At 51.3% G+C, this 23,326-nt stretch overlaps 1 protein-coding gene and 1 non-coding gene across 10 annotated transcripts in view; one reads left to right on the forward strand and one right to left on the reverse strand.

Annotated features, from left to right (window-relative positions):
• The window catches only part of LOC125172600 (neuroblastoma breakpoint family member 6-like), a 48,126-nt gene extending 33,889 nt beyond the window's left edge, over positions 1–14,237 (forward strand). For all 9 annotated transcript variants that reach the window (XM_047870917.1, XM_047870913.1, XM_047870914.1 and 6 more), the window contains 9 exons: positions 639–690; positions 1,476–1,651; positions 2,709–2,760; positions 3,609–3,784; positions 4,847–4,898; positions 5,682–5,863; positions 7,442–7,681; positions 9,877–10,091; positions 13,220–14,237. In XM_047870917.1, coding sequence (XP_047726873.1) covers positions 639–690; positions 1,476–1,651; positions 2,709–2,760; positions 3,609–3,784; positions 4,847–4,898; positions 5,682–5,863; positions 7,442–7,681; positions 9,877–10,082 — 1,136 coding nt within the window. In that variant the 3' untranslated portion in view covers positions 10,083–10,091; positions 13,220–14,237. The remainder of the gene's footprint in view (positions 1–638; positions 691–1,475; positions 1,652–2,708; positions 2,761–3,608; positions 3,785–4,846; positions 4,899–5,681; positions 5,864–7,441; positions 7,682–9,876; positions 10,092–13,219) is intronic.
• Positions 14,238–20,919: 6,682 nt separating this feature from the next.
• On the reverse strand, positions 20,920–21,083 carry LOC125174312 (U1 spliceosomal RNA). Its single transcript, XR_007155422.1, has one exon. It is a non-coding gene; the product is annotated as a U1 spliceosomal RNA (small nuclear RNA).
• Between the last annotated feature and the right edge of the window lie 2,243 nt (positions 21,084–23,326).

Raw genomic sequence — 23,326 nt, forward strand, 5'->3', positions numbered from 1 at the left:
CAAGGCTGTTGGAAGCCTTTTCTATATCATAGGAAATGTCACAATCCAGGTTCACTGTCTCTACCTGGTCTGTCTCTTCCTTTTCTTCTTGTCTCAAGTCAGCTGAGAACCAGGACAGGACTACGTCTATCATACGTTGTATGTTTCTCTGCAGCCAGGCAGGGCCCTGGAACTTCCCGACCCCATGAACGGCCCCTGGTGCTTTGCAGCTTTGAAGATTATTCTGCTTTGATGGTGTGTAGATTCCAATCGTCAGTTTAATCTCAACGGCTGATTCCTCAAAACCATTAGCCTGAAGCATTTCAAATGGAAAAAGCCTGAATATTGCAGCAATGGTCTAGGAAGCAGCCAGGTCCTTCCCCAAGATCTCTGGGAAAAAGGATAAATTTTCTGTGTGTGTTGACCTGTCTTAGGACACTGTGATCATGGCCTGTCATATCAGGGACATTTATTTGCTCAAGAAGGCAATCCCAGTGATTTTTTCCAGGGCCCTACTGAATCCCTCCTGAATGATTTCTCTCACAATTGCCTGTTATGACTGTGCTTCTATTTCTGTTTTCTGCTACACGGCACATGGGAGTGAGCATTTGTGGAGGGGAATCTGCCTAATGGAACTCTTTCTCTTCATTTATTTGCAGACAACCAAATGGGTCACGAGGGGCTGAAAGGGCGAGAGTCAGATGCCCCCAGGTAATTCTGAATACTTGGGGGCTGGGGAATCAGTGCTGGCGTCAGCAGACCTCAGATCCAAGGAAAGGCAGAAAGTGCTGGATAGAACCATGTTATCCATTCGGTCAATGGCCAATTATCCGCTTTCACAATGGTTTCTGTCCTCATTGTGGTACTTGTATCGCTCCCATTTCTTAATTACGACTCAAGTTGAGTAACACACAGTCAGCTGGCCCAGGTGAGCTAAAGGCACAGGGATTCCTGCACTCACCATTCTCCCCAGCATTCGAGAGAAAGGCAATCTACTTGCTGCCCCGTTCGATTTAGCAGGTGGGCATGTATTTCAGAGCAAGAATGTACGTAGACTAAAACGTGCCATCATGCCGTGATATTGAGAGAGACAGGCCTTCATGGCATGAGAATTCTGAGACAGTAGCCCGCCCCCGAAGCTGCACGCACTGGGCCACTCCATGCAGGACTCAAGGGCATTTGAACGGAAGGGAGGGAGCCACTGCTGTCCTGTGACTCTGTGTGTTTGCGTCAGGACTGGATGGCACGGTGCTCATTTAGGCTCTTTCCTCATCAGCTTGCTAGGTGGCCAGTGTAGAGAGCACTTACTGTCCTTTCTGTCTGCCGCCCCTGTGACAGACACACCTTGTCCGATACAAAAAGAAGAGTTGTTTCTCTCATTAATGAGGCACTCTCTTTGCTTTCGTGAAAATGCCTTTTGCCTTCCATCAAAGCCAGACAGGACGTAGGATTTCAGATCCCTCTTTGGTTAATCTTCAGTTTTGCCCCTGCCTCAGGCTCAGTAGACTGCTGCTAGAGGTGGTGGAGGAGGAAATCACATGGGACTCTCTGGATGAACGCTACTGGACATATTCGGTTCTTCCTGACCTGTCTGACTCCTACTGGCCTTACAGGAGCAACGCCATCTTCTTCCCTGAGGAACTGGAAGTCTCTTCTGCTCTGGAAATGGCCAGTGAGTACTCCGCTGTCAAGGTGATCAAGCTCCAGCTGGACTGCCCCGTACATCTCCTGGTCTTTGTGCCCCACACCTGTGCTGTGCTGAGAGAGCTCATCCCTGTGTGCAGGCCCTATACACACATCTTGATCTGAGCCAGGCTCCAGGATGGATGGAGTTTCAAGCACAGACATCATGTGGGTCAGGGAACTCTTCTTCCTTCCTACTCCCAGGACATGCCCATGTCCCCTGGGCTTCACTGTCAGGTCATTGGACCCAAGGGCGGCATTACAGGTACGACTCACCTCAGCAATACGACCATAGAAGGTGTCTGTCAGACCTTGGATGCAATGCCTCTTCTCAGTTTTCATGCTCCACATTTCATCTCAGAGCCAGGTCCTTTAAGAATCCATGCCTGCCACAGTCAGTCGGAATCCTTGTCCAGGGTGAAAGATGTAACCTTGGCTTTCCTGTTCTTAGCCTCATTCTCTATCTCTTTGCTTTGGCTTGTCTTCCTAAGCCTCGTCTGAAAACCCACCCTACTAGGTGCCTCTACTGTTAGCTCGTTTGTGTGTTTCCAGGAGTAGAGCTGTGCGTTGGCATTCCCTCATCACAGGAATTGCGCCAAGGTTTCTGTGTCGCTCCAAAGACTCATTTTAATTTGAGGGTTTGTACTTGCACGCTCTCTGTTCCATCTCAGTGTATAAATTCCACTAAGCCGTCACCAGCCAGGTATCTCACGAGAGAAGGCTGAAAACTGCACGTATCCTTTTAGAAGGTAGAGAGGCCAGGTCCCCAGAATCTGTGTGAAAAAGAGAACTGAGAGTGTTTGCACAGACTCAAAACAGAGGAAATTGTGATGATGATCTCTTGGAGAGAGCAAATTTCTCCCAGTGGCTCAGGCCAGGAAATCAAGCCAGTTGTCACACTATCTGAGACACCCTGAAATATTTCTCACTCAACCTGTGCTCTCATTGAGCATCGCTGAGTCCCCGGGTGGCACCGAACACTGGGTTACTAATGTGCAAGCAGGGATCTGTTTAACGTGACTGGCCCCGTCTGTATTTATTTGCAGAAAATCACACCCATCAAGAGGAGGAACAAGACCAAGACCTGACATGCGCCAGGTAAGTCTTAGGAATCATGTGATTTTATTTCAGTGGTTCAACTCTACATTTCACAGGAAAAACAGAAACCGCCAAATTTACCTATTTCATCCATTCTCCAGTCTCAGAATATCTTTTTTGGCCATGACGTGTGTCTTCATGTATTATGTGGATAAGTTCCTTTAATGATCCCTCAGTTTCGATAACGGGCAGTCAGTTGAAGTAGGTGAATTGTCACTCCCTGAGGTGCTCTGTATTGCCCTGATCTCTCCTTTGGGAAACACCAGAGTGACAGACGTGTCTACTTCTGTCTCTCTGGTGTTACCTCTTTGAGGATCTGCTGTAGCAAATGGATAACTGCAAAAAAATCAAAAAACCTCACATGATGTCACGATAGTAAGAGAAAGAGTCCTTGAAGACGCAAATCTCTCCATGTGGATGATGCCTTTTAACGTGTTCACTTAGCCACTGAATGTATATCAACAAAATTTATGCAAAAGGGTTGAACTCATGTTTAGGATTCTCCATGTGTGCTGTGAGTCATGACATCCATTCCACAGTAGTTCAGTTTGGTGCACAGAAGTTGGTTCTGTGGCCAGTGCCCTGAACACCTCTGTTCTGTGTGTGTGTGTGTGTGTGTGTGTGTGTGTGTGTGTGTGTGTGCCTGCGTCGCCCTGTCTCTCCCTCTCTGCCTCTCCTGCCCCCATAGCATCCCCACTGTGCCCCAGAAACAGGAGGATAATATTCTCTGTCAATAATGGGGTTGCCCCTACGTTATGACTACACTTCTCGGCTCCCCGTGAAAACCAGTAAGATGCTGTGGTGTCTACTTTTCCTGTTTTAATCTTCAGACCTCCCCTCCCCACCAGGTTCGGCAGGTTGCTGCAGGAGAATGCAGAGCAGGATGTCCAACAGGACTCACTGGATGAACGCTATTTGACTTACTCAGCTCTGCCTGACCTATCTGATTCCCCCTGGACACACAGGAGGGCCAACATCAACTCATATGAGGATCTGGATGTCTGTCCTGCTCTGGAAGCAGCTAGTGAGTCCTCCACTGTGAAGGTGATAAAGCTCCAACTGGACTCCCAAGTCGACCCCATAGTTGGGTATCCCTACTCTGCTTATGTTGGAATTTGTTATCCAGGTGTTTCAGCCCCGTAGACATATGGATCTGAGTCAGGCTCTAGGATAGACTTCTAAGCACAGACCTCAGATGCATCAGGGCCCTGCCCTCTGTTCCTCATCTCAGGCCATGCCTGTGGCTCCTGACACAAGTCAGGACATTGGGGTCAGGGCGGGTGTGACAAACTCACACTCATCTGTGAGGCACACGCAGAGGAGTCTGTCTTGTTCCTGATTTCCACACACTGTGTCTCCTCAACTGCCATCCTCTCACTTTCATCCCAAACAATATTCCTTGAAGTTTTGTGCCTGTCAAGGCGATGTCAGCCTTACCCATGTCTTTGGGTGTGTTGTTTCCCTGGTTTCAGTTGTTTCCCTGTCCCCAGTGTCCGTGTCCTCTGTGTTGGTTGTCTTCCCTAAGTCGTCGTCTGAGTGTCAGGACATAACCACCTCCACCATCAGCTTGCTTGTACATTTTCCTGAAGCATAGCTGAGCCCCGGCATGGCCCCACCCCGTGCATGGCCCATGTGCCTGTGTAGCAAAAGGGATCACGGACAAAAGATTTCCTTTGATTTGAGGGTCTGCAGATTCCGTGCATCAGTCTGGCCTATGTACAAATTCCCTAAAACCCTGCCACCTAGAGTATCTCATGAGGGAAGCTAGTGAGAGAAGTTTGAAGTAAGTTTTGAGAATGCAGGTAAGCCGTTCCCCAGAATCTGCGGTAAAACAGAGGTTGACCTCTGCAGACGGACTGTTGAGATGGGGCTCTACCAGATCAGGGAAATCCTTCCCGATGCTTTAGGAAAGCTAGCCAAGGCATGTTCCCAAGGCATTGCTTGTGGCCTCTTGGATTATTTCTCTCAATGCCCTGCTGCCCAACTAAGGACATTAGTGGCCGTGTGCTAGTTGCGTGGGACACTTAATTTTCATGTCCAAGTGCTGCTCTGTTTATGTGACTGGCCGGTCTGTATTTACTTGTAGACAATCATAATGATCTTTGCGATGAAGAAGACCAGGACCCGACATGCCCCAGGTAACTCTGAAGAATCATGGGCTTTAATTCAGTGGTGACATCTGGGGATCTCATATCTAGGCCAATCTAGAAAGTGCTAAATGCACCTATTTCATCCCTTCCGACACCCACAAGGTGGTCCTTCAGCAAGGTCCTCTGTGTCATGTGGTACTCGCATAGGCCCCGTTATTAATCCCTCTCAAATGGAGTATCTTTCGTCCACTGACGCAGGTGGACTAAGCAGTCCCAGGATGCCTTGCACTCTCCCGGTCTCTCCTCGTATTAGGTCCCGTGTAAGATGCACAGCTCTCTCTGCCGGTTGCCATTAGCACATTGGCGGGCATTCACAGCAAGGATGGTTTTAGGAAACCAGTTTTCACGTCTCAGTATTTAGACACGTCGGCCTTGGGCCCACGAGATATCCAGGAGTCTACACTGCTGCCTTAGCCTGGGGTTCTCTTGGTGCTTTGTGTAAATGTCCACACAGTGTATGCCAAAGTGTTGATGCTGCTTTATCGTCTTCTGGTGTGCTGTGGGTCATGACTGTTGTGCCCTGGGGTGGTTCCCACTCCTGCCCCATAAGCTGGCGCTCTGGCCATGCCCTGAGCACCTGCCTGTCCCTGCCCCCCCCCCGCACCTATCCCGGGTGCACCCACACTGTGGCCCCAGCTTCAAGAAGACTGCTTCATTTCCCTTTGTGGGGATCCCGCTTGTGTTCTGTGACCAGTCCCTCTGCCCTGCCCTCAAAACTAGCTGGCACTGCATGTTGACTAAACCTTCTTTCTGCATGTCTCGTCCTCCCAGCAACACCAGGCTCTGCAGGGAGCTGCCAGTGGCCCCAGAGGATGAAGTCCCACAGGACTCAGTGGGGGAATGCAATTTGACTGCTTCCGTTGGCCATGACCTGTCAGACACCTATAGGCCTTATAGGAGTGCCTCATTCACCTTTGACAAACAGGAAGTCTTCTTGGGCGTGGATGTAGATGGTGAGTCCTGTTCTTGTGAGGGGCACGAAGTTCCTGCTGGGGCCCCAGGAAGCCTGTCCTCTGTGTCTTCAACAACCTGAATCGGCTGAGAGTTGCATCCCTGCCAACAGGCCCCGTAGACTTGTACCGGTTTGAACTCTGCTCTCGGATTCACTCTTTGAAAGGCATCCTGTGGCTCAGATCCCTTTCCTTCCTTCTGTCCCAGGCTGCCCTCTGTCCCCCGGCCCCGTCCAACATGCAGGCTGTTGGTACCAAGTGAGGCTCGAGAGGAGAAATGGGGAAAAGGGAAAAAAGGGTTCAGAATCTCAGCCACCGCTATCTTACCCGGAGACAGCTGGGTGACAGTCCTCCTTTGTTTTTTCCTGATTTTGTTTTGTTCCAAAAGGAGACCTCTGCTACTTGTGCAGTTCTGCTGCCAATTGTATTTCTTGTGTGGCTTCCTACAAACTCCCTGGCTTTCCACACAGGTTTGTGGTCAGCTCCACATTGGCTGCATCTGTTAAATCGTTGCTGAGCTGCTAGTTGTTTCTCCTGGGGCGCCCGCCTCCCTGTGTACCAGAGCACCCAGTTCTACCCAAATGATCTGAAACAGTTGTAAATGCAAAGAGAACAGTTGCTAGACGCCCCCAACGACCCCTGTGATCCTGCAGGAGTGCCAGCTCCTACCCTGTCAGTGCACTTGTGGTGTGAGCAGAGCCAGGGCTCATCCAGCCCCTCCAGGAGCTCAAGGTCTCCGGGAGACGCTCCATGAAAAGCAATCAGAGCTGAGAGGTCCCAGACGATTTCTGTTCTCACTAGGGGTCCCATGGTGGCTCTTCACTTGGCTGCCTGGCACCCTGGTAACCCTGCAGAGCTCTGTGTCAGAGACCCTGACAGCCAGGTCTGGGTTTCCATGGGGGCAGGAATGGGACAGGTTAAGACGCGTCTCAGGAGGGTGATGTGTGTGACATGGCCTTGCATTAAGCCTGGGCCATGAGAGGCTATGAGGATGGGCGGAGATGAATGAAGGCAGCGTCTCCATTATGCACAGTCCGTCCCGGATGCAGGTTCTGGTGGGAACGTGGGAACAGTGTGTGTGGGCTGTGATTGCCGCAGGGGGCGCCCCAGGAGGGCTGCCCTGCCCCAGCCTCCCTGCACTGGGACCAGCCAGGGAGAAACAGGCATCTGAAGCCTTGAGGCCAAATTCTGCCCCTCTTCTTTTTTCTTTTGGGGCACATATCAGCAGTACTTTCTCGTTCTGCCCTGAGGCCTCTCTAGAACCTTCTCTCTAGGCTGTAGGACAAAGGGTACTTCTATAGAATAATAGGCATGAGTTCGCCTCCCACACAAAGCCGTCTGGACTCCAGGGGGTGACCTTCCCTTCAGGGACTTTGCGTCCTGGACACTTGCCATCTCAGCATGCCCAGGCACACAACGGTGACATCGCCTTCGTATCCATGATGTCTGCCTTTGTACCTGCTCACTGGCTGGTCTCACAGACGGTAGGGGACGAGGCGGGAGGACATCACAAATGGAAGTTCTGGCAGTGCTGAGTTAAGAAAACTGGGGTTTGTCCATTGAAGTGTCTTCTTGCTTCAGCCCCGATGCAGGTGCCCGGTCCCCAAGGGCCATCGAGTGGAAACTTGACTTTCCCAAGGACGGAGGTGCAAGCTTCACAAGCACCGCCACAGTCAGATACCCAGGTGGCCAATTCTGTGCCAGGGCAGCCGGACCAGCAGTTGGCTTGTGGTGACCGCAGAGCCAGGCTCCGCCCCTCCCCCGCCATCAGGAGACTGGCAGCCACGATGGTTTCTGGGAGCCAACGGCCGCTCTTCCAAGGTGAGAGGTGCGGGGGGGAGTAGGAAGCTCTAGTCACAGGGTTGTGGGCGCGGGCAGCAATGGGGCCTCTTGCAGGCTTGCTTTGGCCAGCTCCAAACTCACAACGCTCCAGCTCCAAAGAGCTTGGGGGTGAGGGTCAGCTCTGTCTGCCCAGGTGCCATGGTTTCAGCCTTCTGGCTGTTTACTGGCCACGTTATTCATCATCTCATGTATGTCCCCCTCGGTCCCTTCATCTGAAACCATTGAAAATGGGATCTCCATCCCATCAATGCTGGGAGCATGAAGCTACATAATTTCCAGGGACCTGAGTGAGCAAAATGGCTTGAGAACATCGATGAATCTGTAATGCGTAATTCTTGTGGCTTTGTGGCGTCTGAACACTTGGAAAATGGTTCCGTGGCATTGTTTCACGTGTGCTAGAGCTGTCCTTACCTGGCTCCGCTTTCGCTGGACCCCATCTTCCCGGACTCTCTCAGCAAGGCTTGTGGGCCAGTGTTTGCTCTCCTTCAACATCCACCAGGCAGCCGATATTCCCTGTTCGGCGCTCACAGTAACGGTGGAAATACTGGCCCCACGACAGTTTCCCATGCATTTGCCTGGTTTCCCTTCTCTGCAACTATAAGGGGCCAGTTTCCTAAAGTGCACACTCTGTTCTCCGATACTTCATCTAGTTCCTCTTGTCCCGCCTCATCTCCACGAGCACGTCCCCAGCTTTGTTATCAGGATCCGCGTCAGCTCACATTTCATGAAGACCGAGCGTTTCAGCGTTCCCCTGGGTTGTGTCGTCTTTACCCTCCCACCCTTGGTGTCCCCTCCTGGAGCCTGGGTCTCCTCCTTCAGGCACCAACTTCATCTGTGAAAAGAGGAGACACAGTTCCCAAGTGAGGTGATGAGGGCGCAGCCCTGTCGCCCCGCGGAGATGCTCCAGAGGACGCCTCAGTGGGAGTTCAGGGAAGCACAGCCCTGACAGGTGGCTTAGGACGGGAGATTCTTACTGTCTTCTCCCTCTTGCCTCTCTGCCACTTCTCCCTGACTCCCGTGGTCCCGGCCCAGACTCTCCTGCTGGCTCAGTCCCTCTCTGTGGCTCACCTTCCCCACAGGCCTCAGCAGGAAACGGGGCTCCATGCCAGACTTTTGTCCAAGGAGGGTTTCTTAGTTCATTCAGGCTGTGATAACAAAAATGCCATAGACCGGGTGATTTAGTCAGAGCAGAGATTTGTGTCTCCCGTTCTGGAGGCTGAGTAGAACCAAAATCGAACAGTGGCACATTGGGCGCCTGGTGGTACCTCCTTCCTGCTGATGTGTGGCCGCCTTCTTGCTCTGTCCTCACAGGGTGGAGGGGTGAGGGAGCTCTGTGGGGTCAATTTCATAGGGCACAGATCCCTTTCATGGGGGGATCTGCCTCCCATAGGCCCACCCCACCCAGCATCACGTTGGCAATTGGGTTTCCACAGATGAATTTGGAGGAATATAAACTATCACTCTGGGGCAGGTGGTTCTACTCTGTTTGATTCTCAGCCTGTAATTCTTCCTCGGTGCTTAAAAGGTCACCTGTTTCTTGCCACATCCTTCTCAAATTTGTATATATTTTCCACTTGCAACTGACTGAAGAGTGTTTAGAACTTTATGCTCGATGTCCCCCAACCCTTAACTGCCCATTTACTCAATTAGATAAGAATGTGCTTATAGACACACATATTACATCTTATGTCACACACATTACGCATATTCGGTGTGTATGCTCTGCATAGTATACATATATGAAATATATCAAGTATTGGGGCGTGTTCTGTAAATTCCCCAGCTTTGGTTTCCCCGGTGACTCTCAAAAGGCTTGCCTTCAACTTTGACTCCTCCCTTGAATAGGACAGCCTCTTTCGAGCACCACCTCCTGGCCTTTGTCTCTTCTTTGTCAGAACTGTGTGTTTTGACCAATTCTACTTTTCTCAATTTCACTTTTGGCGCTGGGGGCATGTTGCCCTCCCCGCGCTCTTATCCTTACAGGGTAGCGTGAGAGAGGTCAACAACACAGGCTGTAATCAAAGCGTGTCCCTCGGCGCCCCTCACACGTGAACTTCCCGATGGCCTTTCTCGTCCTGCCCACCGTCCTTATTCGATGTCAGCGTAGGTAGAGGATTTAGTCACAGGAAGATCACGACTAACAGTGGATCCTGTTGATGTGCTTTTATTTTCAGAGCAGGGTTTGGAAGCTTCCATGGGTGTGAAGATCCCTCCCAAGCTGGAGGGTGACGCTGCTGAGGGCTCGGTGGCCAACCAGTGTGCAGGTCAAGTCTTTGGCCACGTTAATGCCCTGGGTGTGATGAAACAGAAGATGATCAAGAGAAAAGTGCAGTTCGGCGAGGGCAGACTCGCGTGCAGATTCCGTGGCATTCAAGCTTAGGGCACAGAGGTAATGGCGTCCGTGGCTCTTGGAGTATGGATTCCTGTTGCTGTGTTAGATTACTGCTCCTCCCACACCCCAAACTGTTTTTCTCTTCCTCGTTTGGTCCCTCCGCCAGCTGCCGCTGCCTTTGTCTGATCCTGCCTCTGACTGGTCCTGCCTCTGTCTGGTCCTGCCTCTGTTTGCCACTGGGACTGCCACCCTGGGGGCCCTCCCATCTCCATCAGCTGTGGCATGTGAGCTGTGCTGTGTCCCCACGGGGGCTGTCCTGGGGTTCCCTCTCCCATGTCCTCACGGCCATGGGAATTAGGCCCCACGGCCCCCCTCAGCAGACCGGCATCATTTACACGTGTGGCCAAACACATGGCACTTTGGCACAAGGCACCCACTTTCGTGGCTTCTTTGACTTCCTTCCTTGCTTCCCCAGCTCCATGACCTCTTTCTCCCAAAGCATGGTCTTTTTTTTCCCTTAATTTTTCTTTTAACGTCATTTATTTTCAGAGAGACAGAGACTGCACGAGTCGGGGAGGGGCAGTAAGAGAGGGAGAGGGTGGGAATCCCAGGCAGGCTCCAGGCTCTGAACTGTCAGCACAGAGCCAGATGCAGGGCTTGAACCCTCAAACTGTGGGCTTGTGACCTGCGCCAAAACCAAGAGTCAGACGCTTCACCGACTGAACCACCTAGACGCCCCATCAGGAACATCGTCTTAATGTCTCTTGCACATGGCTTCTCCTCTGGGGTGTTTCCGGGAACACGACCTAGAACGACACTTACGCCTCAGCTTCCCCACGTGAATAAGAAGTGTTAAAACTGAGGAGAAAGAGCACCCCGACCAAAACTCCACGACAACATGGGTCACCTCTGGGACTGCCACACGGCCTGCCTGGGGTCAGGTTTGTCCTCGGCCCCAGGTGAGCAGGCCTGTGCTAATGTGTGTGGGGTTTCCAGGACTCAGTGTCCACCCACACCTTGGGACCTCAAGAGAGCTGGCATCAAGTGGAGGACAGTCATGGCACTCTACAGGGACACTGGCCAAACACAGATGCAGAGGCCAGGTTTCCAACCTGCACAGACATGAGGTGTTCAGGCATCCACCTGTCTTCCCTTTTCACTGCCGTTACCGTGTCTACATGCCCAGTTGGTTCATAAAAGGATCCACCGAAAGGAACTGAGTTGATTCTCAGGCCAGAGCACTTACGCGAGCATTGACTGAATTAACTCTGGGCAGCTCTGTGAAGTCCCCGCGAGATCCAGGGGAACACGAGACAATCTGTGCCTCATACAAGTCCAGCGGAGAACGGGGATTCATGGGAGGGTGTCCGAAGGAAGACCAAAATCTTAGGGCCGGTATCGTCATGGTGGCAGAGATGAGGACAAGAACACCGTGGTCTGAAACAGAGTAGCTTCGCTAATAGTTCTAAATCACGTTGTCGTGAAAGAAACACTGACTGAGCTTTGAACTCACGTGAATGCTGTCACCCAATCCCTTGAGATTTTGATTTCAACATTCTGGGCTGGGGTGTGGGTAATGGGAGATGTTTTAAAGCTCTGCTGGTATGCACCTAGGAATCAGAAGGACTGTGGAGCTATAGGATGTTCATAAGCCAGATAGAAGGATCCCGTGTGTGTGTCACTCATTTTGTGGACAAGCTGAGTATCAGCCCCTGATGGAGTTGACATTCCTCCCTCAATAGAGCCCAGAGAAAGAAGAGGACAAAGACACATGAATGAATTCGATGAATACTCGCTCTTCTGGATCCAGGTGTCTCACAATTTTTATACTAGAGGATGCAGTAAGAAAGAAATGTTGCCTAGAAACCCAGTGTAAGAACAACAATCCGTTCCCTGATTAGCAGTAACGGAATTCAGGGCTCTTTTTCCTCCTCGTGCAATGAAAATCACGGGTGACTCTTCACTAAATGCGTTTCCCAGCCTCCTGCCAGGTGCACTGCAGATGGAAAGGAAATGTTTTACTCAAACTTTCTCCTTATATAAAACCTCAGTAAAGAAGCTTAGGTCTCCCTCTGCCCTTCGCAGGCCCTCGTTTACATTAGGGTCAACACCGAGAGAGTCTCCTCAGGGACAGTTTGGGAAACGTGCGAGAAGAACCTAGACGAGTAAAAGGAAGGCTCTTCCGTTTTCTCTGCAGAGTTCCGAGTGTCTCCACTGAGAATATTCCTAGACGTTCCCTCAGGTGTATCCTGGCGTGAGGTGCCCTGCAGGGGCTGTTGGGGTCCCTGAGCAAAAGGGGGTGAGGCCCTGGGTACACTCCCCACTCTTTTCGTCATTCCTCTTGGAGTTTCTCCCTTTGGGGTTCTTTTCAGCCCCTTTGGGGCAGGATTTCTGTGCAAAGCCTTATTTCCGTCCAGCCAAGCGGCCAACAGCGTCTACTGCCTGCCCACACCCCCAGATCGGAGGCTTTTGTCTCCCGACCCCCACAAGGATGGGAAGGGCCCGAAGCCTGGGTTTCAGTTCCAGGGTGTCAGGCACAGGTCACACGGCTACAGGTGGTCCTTATCAGCCCCTTGGCCCACGGTTCCTCATCTGCACACAGCAGGACTGAACTGGGACATCGTCTGAGGCCCCTGTTGCATCTCACGTGCTGGGGCTCGTTCCATAGCCTGGCCTCCCCCTTCAGAAGAGCAGGGCAGGGTGAGAAGGGGTGTTTGTCTGCAGAGGGCCCCCTCCTGCCTTCGGCAGTCTGTTTCTGAACGTGTGTGTCAGGGGCTAAGCACATGCCTCCGTGGGACACATGAGAAAGCCATCACTTTGCTTCTGATGAAGGGGGTTCCAGGGTGAGGTGGCTGCTGAGGGAGGGAGGGATGGTCGGGACCTGGCAACAGCTCAGGGCAGCCTTGAGCTGGGGTGCCACCAGGCGCCTGCTGCGGGGAGCACAGGGGTCCCTGCATCCTACAGTGTAGGCTGGATGCAATCGAGGGGGCTATTGCTTCAGGCTTGTGGCTCTCACTCTCCCCCTCAGCCTGCCTGCAGACCCCCCTTCAGCTCCTTCTCTGCACGGGGGCTCAGCTCGCCCCTGGCCTCTGTCACCACGGAGCCATCCCTCCAGGCTCAGCCGTCAGCAGGACCTGAACAAGACTCACATTTGATTCCTCTGTCTCTCTCACTCTCTGTCTCAGATACCAAGGACTTCAGGAACTAAGAAAAGATACTCCTCATTTAAACGAAACCCCATCATAAAACCCCACCATTCTGCACTTGCTGAAAAGAACTCTAAAGCAGCAAATCAAGCTAAAGCCCAAATAGAACATGCGAGGGATCCTTTGCTGAGAATCGACATCTCGATCACAAGCCACTCTCTGGGATTTTTACTCCAAAAGTCTGGTTTCATGAGAGGAATTCTCGCTCTTCTGACTCCAGTCGTGATAAGTCGCCGAGGCAACCAATGCCCAGACCACACGCCCTTGTGAGACACCTTCAGTCTGGCCCCTCTCCATTCCATCCTGCGGATAAGCAGAGGCTGGAGCAACATGGCAATAGACCCCATGTCAAACTGGACATTCTGGGCCACCAGCTGGGCTGTGCCAGGAGCAGACAGCATTAAGTACGCAGCGTTCTTGCTGAAGAGGCTTAGCCTGAATCTGAGCACGAGGTAGGGATCAGAAAACTGCAGAATTTTGACCATGGAACAAGACATCGGGCCTGTCTTTCTTCAAACAGCCAGTGTCCACAGCACAAATAAGACGACAAAAAGGAGAAGAGATATCTTGGGTTCCAAAGGACTCAGAAGATTGTGCTATCGTAATTTTGTAGTCCTTTCGAACCCCAAACATCTCCTCACCTTTCTGTGGCTGTCTCTGGTGGTGGTGACACTTCCTTGTCTGTAGGGGACAGGCCAGATGTCTGGCTTGATGGTCTACATCCTGAAGGTGTCTGATCACTTCCTCCTGATTAAATTCAGTCTAACCTTTTCCCGGGTCGTTCCCTCGTGAATGCAGTGTGTGTCCCAGCCCTGCCCACCCAGAGACCCAGAGCCTCCAGTCTGCCATCACCATCATTGTGAGAGCAGCACTGGTTGCCTTCTATGGGGGGCCTAGCAGATCGTTCATGGTCTTCTGTTTGGGTGTAACATCTGAGACTGTGTGAAGATGCTCTCTCTAAAGTCTGTCTCTACAATGTTACCATCTTTTAGTGATCCCTGCAATGTGTCACATCCATATCTGTTTGTATGTTGGAAAAACTCTAGTTGTATCATCCTTGTGTATGTGTATTTGCTGGCATTGTGCTGTGGAAAAGAACACTCCCTCCCCGTTCTCTATCATTAAAGTGTTTATTTTGACAATCACTGGGGACTGGTGGATTATGTTTCCTTCAGGGCTCCAATCCATCACCATCGTGATGTAAATGTTCTTGGTTCTCTTCTGGTATTTAGTGCTGAGTCTCTGTATCTTTTAGGCTCTATTGCCCCTACGGGCAAGAGTACATATGCGTGTCTGAATGTGCACCTGTTGTTTAGAAAGGTTGTATATGTAGGGCTGAACACTGCATCACAAGTGCGGGACATGTTTGGTTCTGTATTAACTTGTGAAACTTGTCACATCGCCATTCTAAGATTTAAACGATCTCGGGGTGACTGGGTGGCTCAGCAGGTTGAGGGTCCAACTTTGACTCAGGTCATGGCCTATGGGTTCATGAGTTTGAGCCCTGCATCGAGCTCTGTGCTGTCAGCACAGAACCACCTTCAGATTCTCCGTCCTCCCCCCTGTCTGCCCTTCTCCCGCTTGCATGCTCTCTCTCTTAAAAATAAATAACCACAGGGTCACCTGGGTGGCTCGACTGGTTGAGCGTCCGACTTCAGCTCAAGTCATGATCTCACGGTTCGTGAATTCGAGCCCCGCATCGGCCTCTGTGCTGACAGCTCAGAGCCTGGAGCCTGCTTCAGATTCTGTCTCCCTCTCTCTCTCTCTGCCTTGCCCCCACACTCACACTGTCTCTTTCTCTCTCTCTCTCTCTCTCTCTCTCTCTCTCAAAAATAAATGAAAACAACACAAGTTTTAAGTGATCTCCCAACTTCTCAGATCTCAGACTTCTGACATTATTCTATTTTCTCTTCTGTCTCCACCTGCCACTTGTTATAGTATTGTTCCCGCCCGGTGAAACGGATGCCATTTACATCCTATTTCTCCCACTGGTTCCACTCCCAGACTTTTGTCTCAGATCTACAATGAAGTGTATTCAGTGACAATCAGTTGTACAAAAGTCAAAACTTCTCTTATTGGGCAGAGTTCGTCTTTAAATGACTCCTAGTGACGGAATCAAGACTCCCTGAGTGTTGCATATTTAGTACTCTTTTTCTACTGCCTTTGTACATGGACATCTTAGGTGAATAGAAAGTGCTTGTACCATGAGTTCTTGCTGAGGGTTTAAAATATATGGCCTTGCTTTGTATGTTTGGTGGGGATGTAGACTATAGATTGATTTTTCTCTGCATGCGATATAAATTGGCTTCTTTGGGTGGTGGGGAAGGTGTCTGCAGCATCAGAGGTTTTCTCCTTTTTCTGGAAAATCTACTAGTTCTAGGGGTGCCTGGGTGGCTCAGTCAGTTAAGCGTCCACCTTCAGCTCAGGTCATGATCTCACATTTCGTGAGTTCAATACTCAAGGTGGGGAATCTACTGCCAGCACAGGGCCCACGTAGCACAGAGCCCACTTCATATCCTCTGTCCCCCTCTCTCTTCTTACTTGACACATCTCCAAAGGCAAGGGAAATACAGGCAGAAATGAACTATTGGGACCTCATCAAGATAAAAAGCTTCTGCACTGCAAAGGAAACAATCATCAAAACTGAAAGGCTACCGATGAAGTGGGAGAAGATATTTGCAAATGATAGATCGGATAAAGGGTTGGTGTCCAAAATCTATAAAGAACTTACCAAACGCAACACCCCAAAAAACAAAGACTCCAGTGAGGAAATGGGCAGAAGACACGAATAGACACTTTTCCAAAGAAGACATCCAGGTGGCTAACAGACACGTGAAAAGATGCTCCACATTGCTCATCATCAGGGAAATACAAATCAAAACCACACTGAGATACCACCTCACGCCAGTCAGAGTGGCTAAAATGAACGACTCAGGAAACAACAGATGCTGGCGAGGATGTGGAGAATCGGGAATCTCTTGCAGTGTTGGTGGGAATGCGAAGCGGTGCAGCCGTTCTGGAAAACAGTGTGGAGGTTCCTCAAAAAGTGAAAAATAGAACTACCCTATGACCCAGCAAGAGTACTACTAGGCATTTATCCAAAGGATACAAGCGTGCTGATGCAGATGGGCACGTATACCCCAGTGTTTACAGCAGTGCTTTCAATAATAGCCAACTTATGGAAAGAGCCTAAATGTCCATCAACTGACGAACGGATAGAGAAGATGTGGGTTATATATACAACGGAACACTACTTGACAATGAGAAAGAATGAAATCCTGCCATTTGCAACAAGGTGGACGGAACTGGAGGGTATTATGTTAAGTGAAATAAGTGTCACAGAAAGACAGATACCATGTGTTTTCACTCACATGTGGAACTTCAGAAACTTAACAGAAGACCATGGGGGAAGGGAAGGGGAAAACATAGTTTCAAACAGACAGGGAGGCAAACCAGAAGAGACTCTTAAATACAGAGAACAAACTGAGGGTTGATGGTGGGAGTCGGGGAGAGGGGAAATTTCGTGATGAGCATGGAGGAGGGCACTTGTTGGGTTGAGCACTGGGTGTTGTATGGAAGCGATGAATCATGGGAACCCAGTCCCGAAGCCCAGAGCACACTGTTTTGACTGTATGTTACCTAACTTGACAATAAAGTATATTTGGAAAACAGAACAAAAGAATGAGGCAGATGATAAAAACGCTGACGGCAGAGGACCGAGCAGACCTAATGCGTGCTGAGTATTTACTCCCTGCCAGGCACTGGGCTCAGTGCTTCCCCTGCCCCTCTCCTGTAACACCGGGGACGACTCGTGTAGAAGAAACCCCATTGGCCCCATTTTGAAATGAGCCACTGAGCCACAGAAAGGAAAATTGAAGACACTCAGGCAAAGTCACACTGTAACTCAGCCAGGCTCGCACCTACAGCTTGTGAGCCCAGAGTGCTCTCTTTCGTGACCTCTAGGTTAGGGATTTCCAGGGAGAAAGAACAAGTCCAGCCTCTGATGTCCTGAATGGCCCTGCTGACATCCCGGCCTGGCTGTTTTGTTCTCACGCTGGGAATAAACAGTCTCAGATACAGGATCTCAACCTCAAAGAGACTCTGAACCCTGAGACAATGAGACACAACAAGACTACCTGACTATTCCAAGAGGCCCCACAAACACCAGGTCACCGTGCAAACTACAACGCCCCAAACACCCTCCTCTTTTTGTAAGGAAATGACTGCTGACTCTCACCGCAGTCAAGACGGGCCCGTGCAGACTACCAGTGTTCAAGGTAGAGCAGACCCTGCTTCCTTCCAGCCTCCCCGCCATCAACCAACCACAGCCCCAATCCTGTCATGTGTGGTTCTTTCTACCACTCTCTTACTGAGACCGTGGGGTGTGATCTTTCCGGCTGCAATGATTATAAACCCCCACTTGTTTCATGGGATGTACGTTCCTGCTGATTTGGCTGAAGAGAAATCCGAAATTTCTCCTAAGGTTACGTTTCTCTAAGATTATGCCAGGGGAGACAGGGAGCAATTTTTCACTCGTGGTGTGGCAGATTTCCCCAAGGTCGATGTACCTCCTCAAGGTAAGAGTGCTCACTGTACTTGATATTCTCTTATCTCTGCTCCTTTCCTAACATGGGAAATTAACATTTGCTAAGAGATAGAGAGTTACGATATATGGGCTTTCTCCTGCGTGGGATTTAATGAGAGCTGTCATCATCCTGAACTTGTAGGGAAGTGAGGACAAGGACCACAAGGGGTAGCAGGGAAAGGTGGCTCTGGGCTTTGGGAGTCACAAATGGGCACGTGCAAAAAGAACAATACGTGATTTTGGAAGACGTGCCAGCAAGAAATGTGGCCATAAAGGCCACTACGTATTTAATCCATGATCCACCAGTCGCTTTGCTCACAGATTATCCCTGTTTATCTTGGCCATGATGAGTGCTTTAAGAACAGTCAGAGAATTGCATCAGACACATCCATCTGAAAAGGACACACATAAAATACTGCATCGCCAAATCAGACCCACCAAACCCACAAATCTTCTCTGGTATCAAGTTTGACGTACATTTTTAAGGATAAAATTAACTGTGTGAGGCACAAGCAAAGCAACAAGAAATCTCGGACAACCAACACTAACTGCAAGAAACTTCTTCTCACCTTAGGACGTGTTCTGGCCCCGAGTTAACATAGGTGCTCTCTAAGTGCTGCATGAAGTCGTCACTTGTACCCAATGAATCTGGTTGAAGTCGATGAACCTGGTAGAAGTCATCTGCTAGGCTGATACAGAACTGATGCGACAGTTTCCAGGACACTAAGCTACATAAATCCACGGGCATATGTTGAGTCCCTACAGGGTTCTACTCACACGAGATCCCTCCCACTTACAGGCATGTCGTAGGTAAGGACTCTCCCTACACTAACTACCATGAGTGTGTTTGCCAAGAGGTTGCTCACTTGATGGTTATGTGGAAAGTTGACTGGGGTACCTTTCTTTCTTTCCAGGCCAGCGTCACTGAAGGAACTGAGCAACTGCAAGGAACCCAGTTCCTGTTCTTCTGTCCAAATTGTCTGGGTGGAGTGTTTAGGCTGAGCTTATAAATCAGCAGGAATCCAATTTTCTTCCTCCGAGAAGAGATACAATGGTTTCTCCCAGCACTGCTCATTGGGCAGTGCAAGTTTGCAGAGAGAGACAGAGAGCGAGCGAGTGAGAGAGATATCGCCAGGCATGTTATTTTAGCATTGCCATAGTCCTCCCACATTGTCCATCCCACTCATGACAATGCCTGGTTTAAGCATCCTCTCTCCATTTCCCTTTATTACCTGCTTGACCTACATCCTTCCCCCAGTGAGGGAGCCAGCTCAGACGGTCTGCTTAACCTAGACTAGAGGTGGGCCAAGGAGAAGTGTGCCTGTGGCTAGAATGGGCTGCCTTCAGAGTGAGCCATAACGTGGCTACAAGCAGTTAGAAACCAGCCTAAAACACCGTTAGGAACAAGCAGGGCCAAACCCAATGGTATGGATTTTATGTTTCGTATTGATAGCAGCTTTCTTGTACAGATACATTTAGACTTACTCACGGGAGCAGGGCATCAGACAAAATGAAAGAAAACTGTGTCAAGTGTGAAAGATACTAAGTTACCAAAGTCACATTGAGTTGTAGAATTGTTTTTTATCCTTTAGCCCCTCATTTCCACACTCAGAACCTAGAAAACTTTCTTCACTGCCCATAGAATTCAATGTGGACACAACAATTTAAACTATTAACCCAAACTTTCCTTTTTTTTTTTTTTTTTCCATAAACCTCGTTGAATACCAGGTATTGAAATGCCCACTCCCATGTTCAGTGAGAGTAGTGAGGGCGGTAAGTAATGTGGTATATCCAGGTAATATTCTGTTTCTTGGCCTACTTCTGTACTCCGCGTGTCAACTGTTCTCCGCCAGGGGACCTCTGGCCACACACGGGAAACCCAACAAACTTAAAAGTGTAGGGTCTCTGCGTTGATCTTGAATTGGAATGTCAGTCAACATGTAAGATTCTCTCAGGGCTCAGAATGGCTGTGGATCTGCAAGGACAAAGGTAGTTGCCCCATCCTTTCCTCAGGGAGAGTACCTCCAGATTTCCTGATTCAGGCACCTTATGACGGCCAAGCACATACCACGATTTCCACGTGAGGCAAAATGTTTACAGATGTGTGAAATGCCTTCCATATGCTCCAATCCCTGTGTGCATGTTTCCTGAGTTCCTGTTGTGTGAGAGTCCCCTTTCCCCCAACCCATGGGGACCCTGTGGGAACCCAACCAAATCCCCCTGTGATTCTTTTTGTCTTTTCCATATAATCCCCTCCTTCCAGAGTGTTTTTCTTCTCTTTTTTTTTTAATGGTTCTTATTTATTTTTTGAAAGAGAGAGCGCGTGCAGTGCAGAGAGGGAGACACCTAATGCAAAGCAGGCTCCAGGCTCAGAGCTGTCAGCCCAGAGCAGGAGGTGGGACTTAAACTCAGGAACCCTGAGATCATGTCCTGGGCCAAAGTGGGACGCTCAACCACTCAGCTACCCAGGCAGCCCTGGAGTGATTTTCTTTTTTCTTTTTTTTTTCCCCAAAGACACCTCTGAGTAGCACTGGCCTTAGGCTCCTGGGAGCTCCCTTGTACCTGCTGGCAGAAAATGGGGAAGCCAGGCAATGGTTGAGCACTGCAGCCCCACTTCCCTCCCCTCCTGCAGAGAAAGCACTGAGGCCATCCCTAAGAAATGCGAACACGTGGGGCGCTTAGGAGGCTCCGTTTGGTTAAGCACCAAGACTGCAAGCATCCCAAGCATCTGACTTGGGCTCCAGCTCATAACCCAGCTGAGGTCAGGTCCTGAGCTCCCACTTGCAGTGCTGAAGCCACATGTGTGATGAGAGGTCAGAGTCCTCCCGCCCTTTTTACAAAGGCAAAACCGTAAAAAAGCCTTAGTAGCAGGATCAGGGTGACCAGGTCGGGCCCCCCAAGGGACATTGCTCCCACCGCCAAAAGTGAGACACAACCAACCACACAGGAGACCAACAGCAAAGATAGGACAAGTAAAGAACTGCCTACAAAACAACAATCCACTCTGCTGTGAAGAGACACCTAAAAGTAAAAAAAAAGAAGAAAAAGCAAAGCAACGAAGCACTCAAACATCTGTCTTTGAAAGACCGCTGACCAGAGGAGAGCGCGAACGCAGTCCCCCACTACCACAAATTATGCAGTCGAGTTTCCCACATGTGGGGAAATCGCAGGGGTCAGCACGCCCGCAGTGCAATGGGCAAGCCTCGCCCTGGGAAAACCACCTTGCTGATCATGGTGTCTCCCCTGCCAGGTAAGTATGCCTTCCTCCCCCTCCGCCCCAACCCAGCCTCACACGCACCACACTCTACACACACGGTCACTGGCCTCCCCGCACCCCAAAACCCTCCGCACCCACTCCCGTCTCAACCATCCTCACCCCACACACGTCGTCCTCACGCAAGCCGAGCCACAGCTCGGGCACTTCCACAGCCCGGGGAATTCTACCGCCTGGTAGAATTCGACCGCGCCCACGGAGGCCTCATTTCCATAAGGCCACGCCCCGGTCAGGGCGCAACGGCCCCGCCTCACTCCCCGCCCCGCCCAGCCTCACTCCCCGCCCCTCCCCGCGTCACCCGGCTCCACGCGCACGCCGTCTCCCTGCCCCCAGCTCCGCTCCCGCCGGGATCTCAGAGCTGAGGCTTCTCCTCTTCCTCCCCCCCGCCCCGCCTCCTTCCTCTCCTTGCGGGGCTCCTCCGTCTTCTCCCCTCCACACTGATTTGCTTCCCGCTCGTCTTCCCTCTCCATGCAGCTCCCGCAACGGCCCCTGCGCCCGTCGTGGCGCCCACGCGGCGGGCAGCACCGGGCCGACTGCGCCCGCCTGAGAGGAACACGAGGGAGGACGTCCCCCAGCCGGAGAAGCGCCCACACACCTCGCTCGCTCTGTCTCTCGCTCTGTCTCTGCCCAGAGCCCGGTTTGAAGGAGACACAGTGCGATGGCTCCACCTGAGGGGCTCAGCCGCCAAGCCAGTCCCCCCGCACCAGGGCTGGACACCAGAGCGGGGGGACCGAACGTCTGGCAGCTGGGGGCGCGCGATACCACACCTGTCGTTTGAGAACTGCCGCGTGCCTGCTGCTTTACAGGTGCGTTCGCGGGGCGGGGCGGGGCCGCGGCGCCCCCTGGTGGACTCCCGGGGGGGCGCACCAGGATCCCCGCGTTGAGGCGGGGGCGGGTCCACGGAAACCTGCCTTGAGCTCACTTAGACCCTCCCCCCACTGCCAGAGGTCACAGCAGGGGTTAGTGGGGTCCCGGGCGCCCCACTCTGCCTCTGCCGTCCCTTCCTCCCCTCCTGCGCGCTTCCCCGTGGAGGAGATTTCCTCCAACAAAGTCCCCCTTCCGTGGGGAAAAGCCAGGTCTGGAAAGCCAAGCAGCACCTACTCGGAAGAGACTAGTCCTGGGGCAATTTCCTGGTCCTGTCCCTGGCGTTCTGGTTTCTGATTTGCCTTTGTCTCCCTTGGGCCTTGACGTGTGCTTGACTTTTACTAGACTGCTGAAATTAGAAGAGACCTTGGGGGGGGGGCGGTGGGCGGGGGTCCGACATTAGTTGTCACCTGAGTCAATAGTGTGGTGGTCCACGGAAGGATGCCCCCTGCCTGGGAGGTCCCCAGCCTCATCCCGGATCCTGTGAAAATGATCCATCACACAGCCAACGGGCCTCTGCGAAGGTGCTTATGTTAAGGACCCTGAGATGGGGAGATCGTCCTGGAATATCCGGGCGGCCCCCTGGAATTACAGGGGTGCCTTCAACCTGGAGGAGGCAGAGGAGGAGATGTCTGCCTGCTGTAGCTGGTGGTGCGGAAGATGGAGACAGAGGAAACCAGGGCGGGTGGGACACAGGCGCTCCCTTGCCAAAACCTCCCGACTGGTTTCCCTGGATTAAATTGCTCAGTCTCCCTGAGCCTCCAGAAGGGGCGGTGGCCCTGTTGACATCTCCATCTGAGTCTGGTGAGATCCTTTTTGGGACTTTTCACCCACAGAACTGTCAGGTGACAAACGTGTGTCCTTTTAAGCCTCTAAGTTCGCGGTGAGTCGGTACCCCGGCGACAGACAACCCATGTCAGGCGTCTGGCTCATCACGTCAGCGGTAGTTAGATCTGCGGGATGGAATCAATTCTGTATAAATGCTGCAGGTCGTGAGTCTTAGGTGGTCCGGCCAAGCGCTGCTTTTCCCCGGTGAAGTGTTAGGTTAGGGACCTGCCGATGTGAGGTGCGCCAGGAGCGAAAGGTTCAGAAAGGATTCTCGGGGCACCTGGGTGGCTCTGTGGCTTCAGCATCTGACTCTTGCTCTTGGCTCAGGTCCTGATCTCACAGGTTTGTGAGATTGAGCCCAGAGTCAGGCTTTGTGCTGACAGCAGGGGACTGTTGGGGATTTTCTCTCTCTGTCTCCCTGTATCTCTCTCAAAATAAGTAAACTAAAAATAAAACAAAGACTTCGTGAGACGTTCTCGGTGCAAAAAGGTGTTTATAAAAAGCGTGAGGATGGGGCGCCTGGGTGGCGCAGTTG

The sequence above is a fragment of the Prionailurus viverrinus genome, chromosome C1 (genome assembly GCF_022837055.1).
Source record: "Prionailurus viverrinus isolate Anna chromosome C1, UM_Priviv_1.0, whole genome shotgun sequence".
Classification (NCBI taxonomy): Eukaryota; Metazoa; Chordata; class Mammalia; order Carnivora; family Felidae; genus Prionailurus; species Prionailurus viverrinus.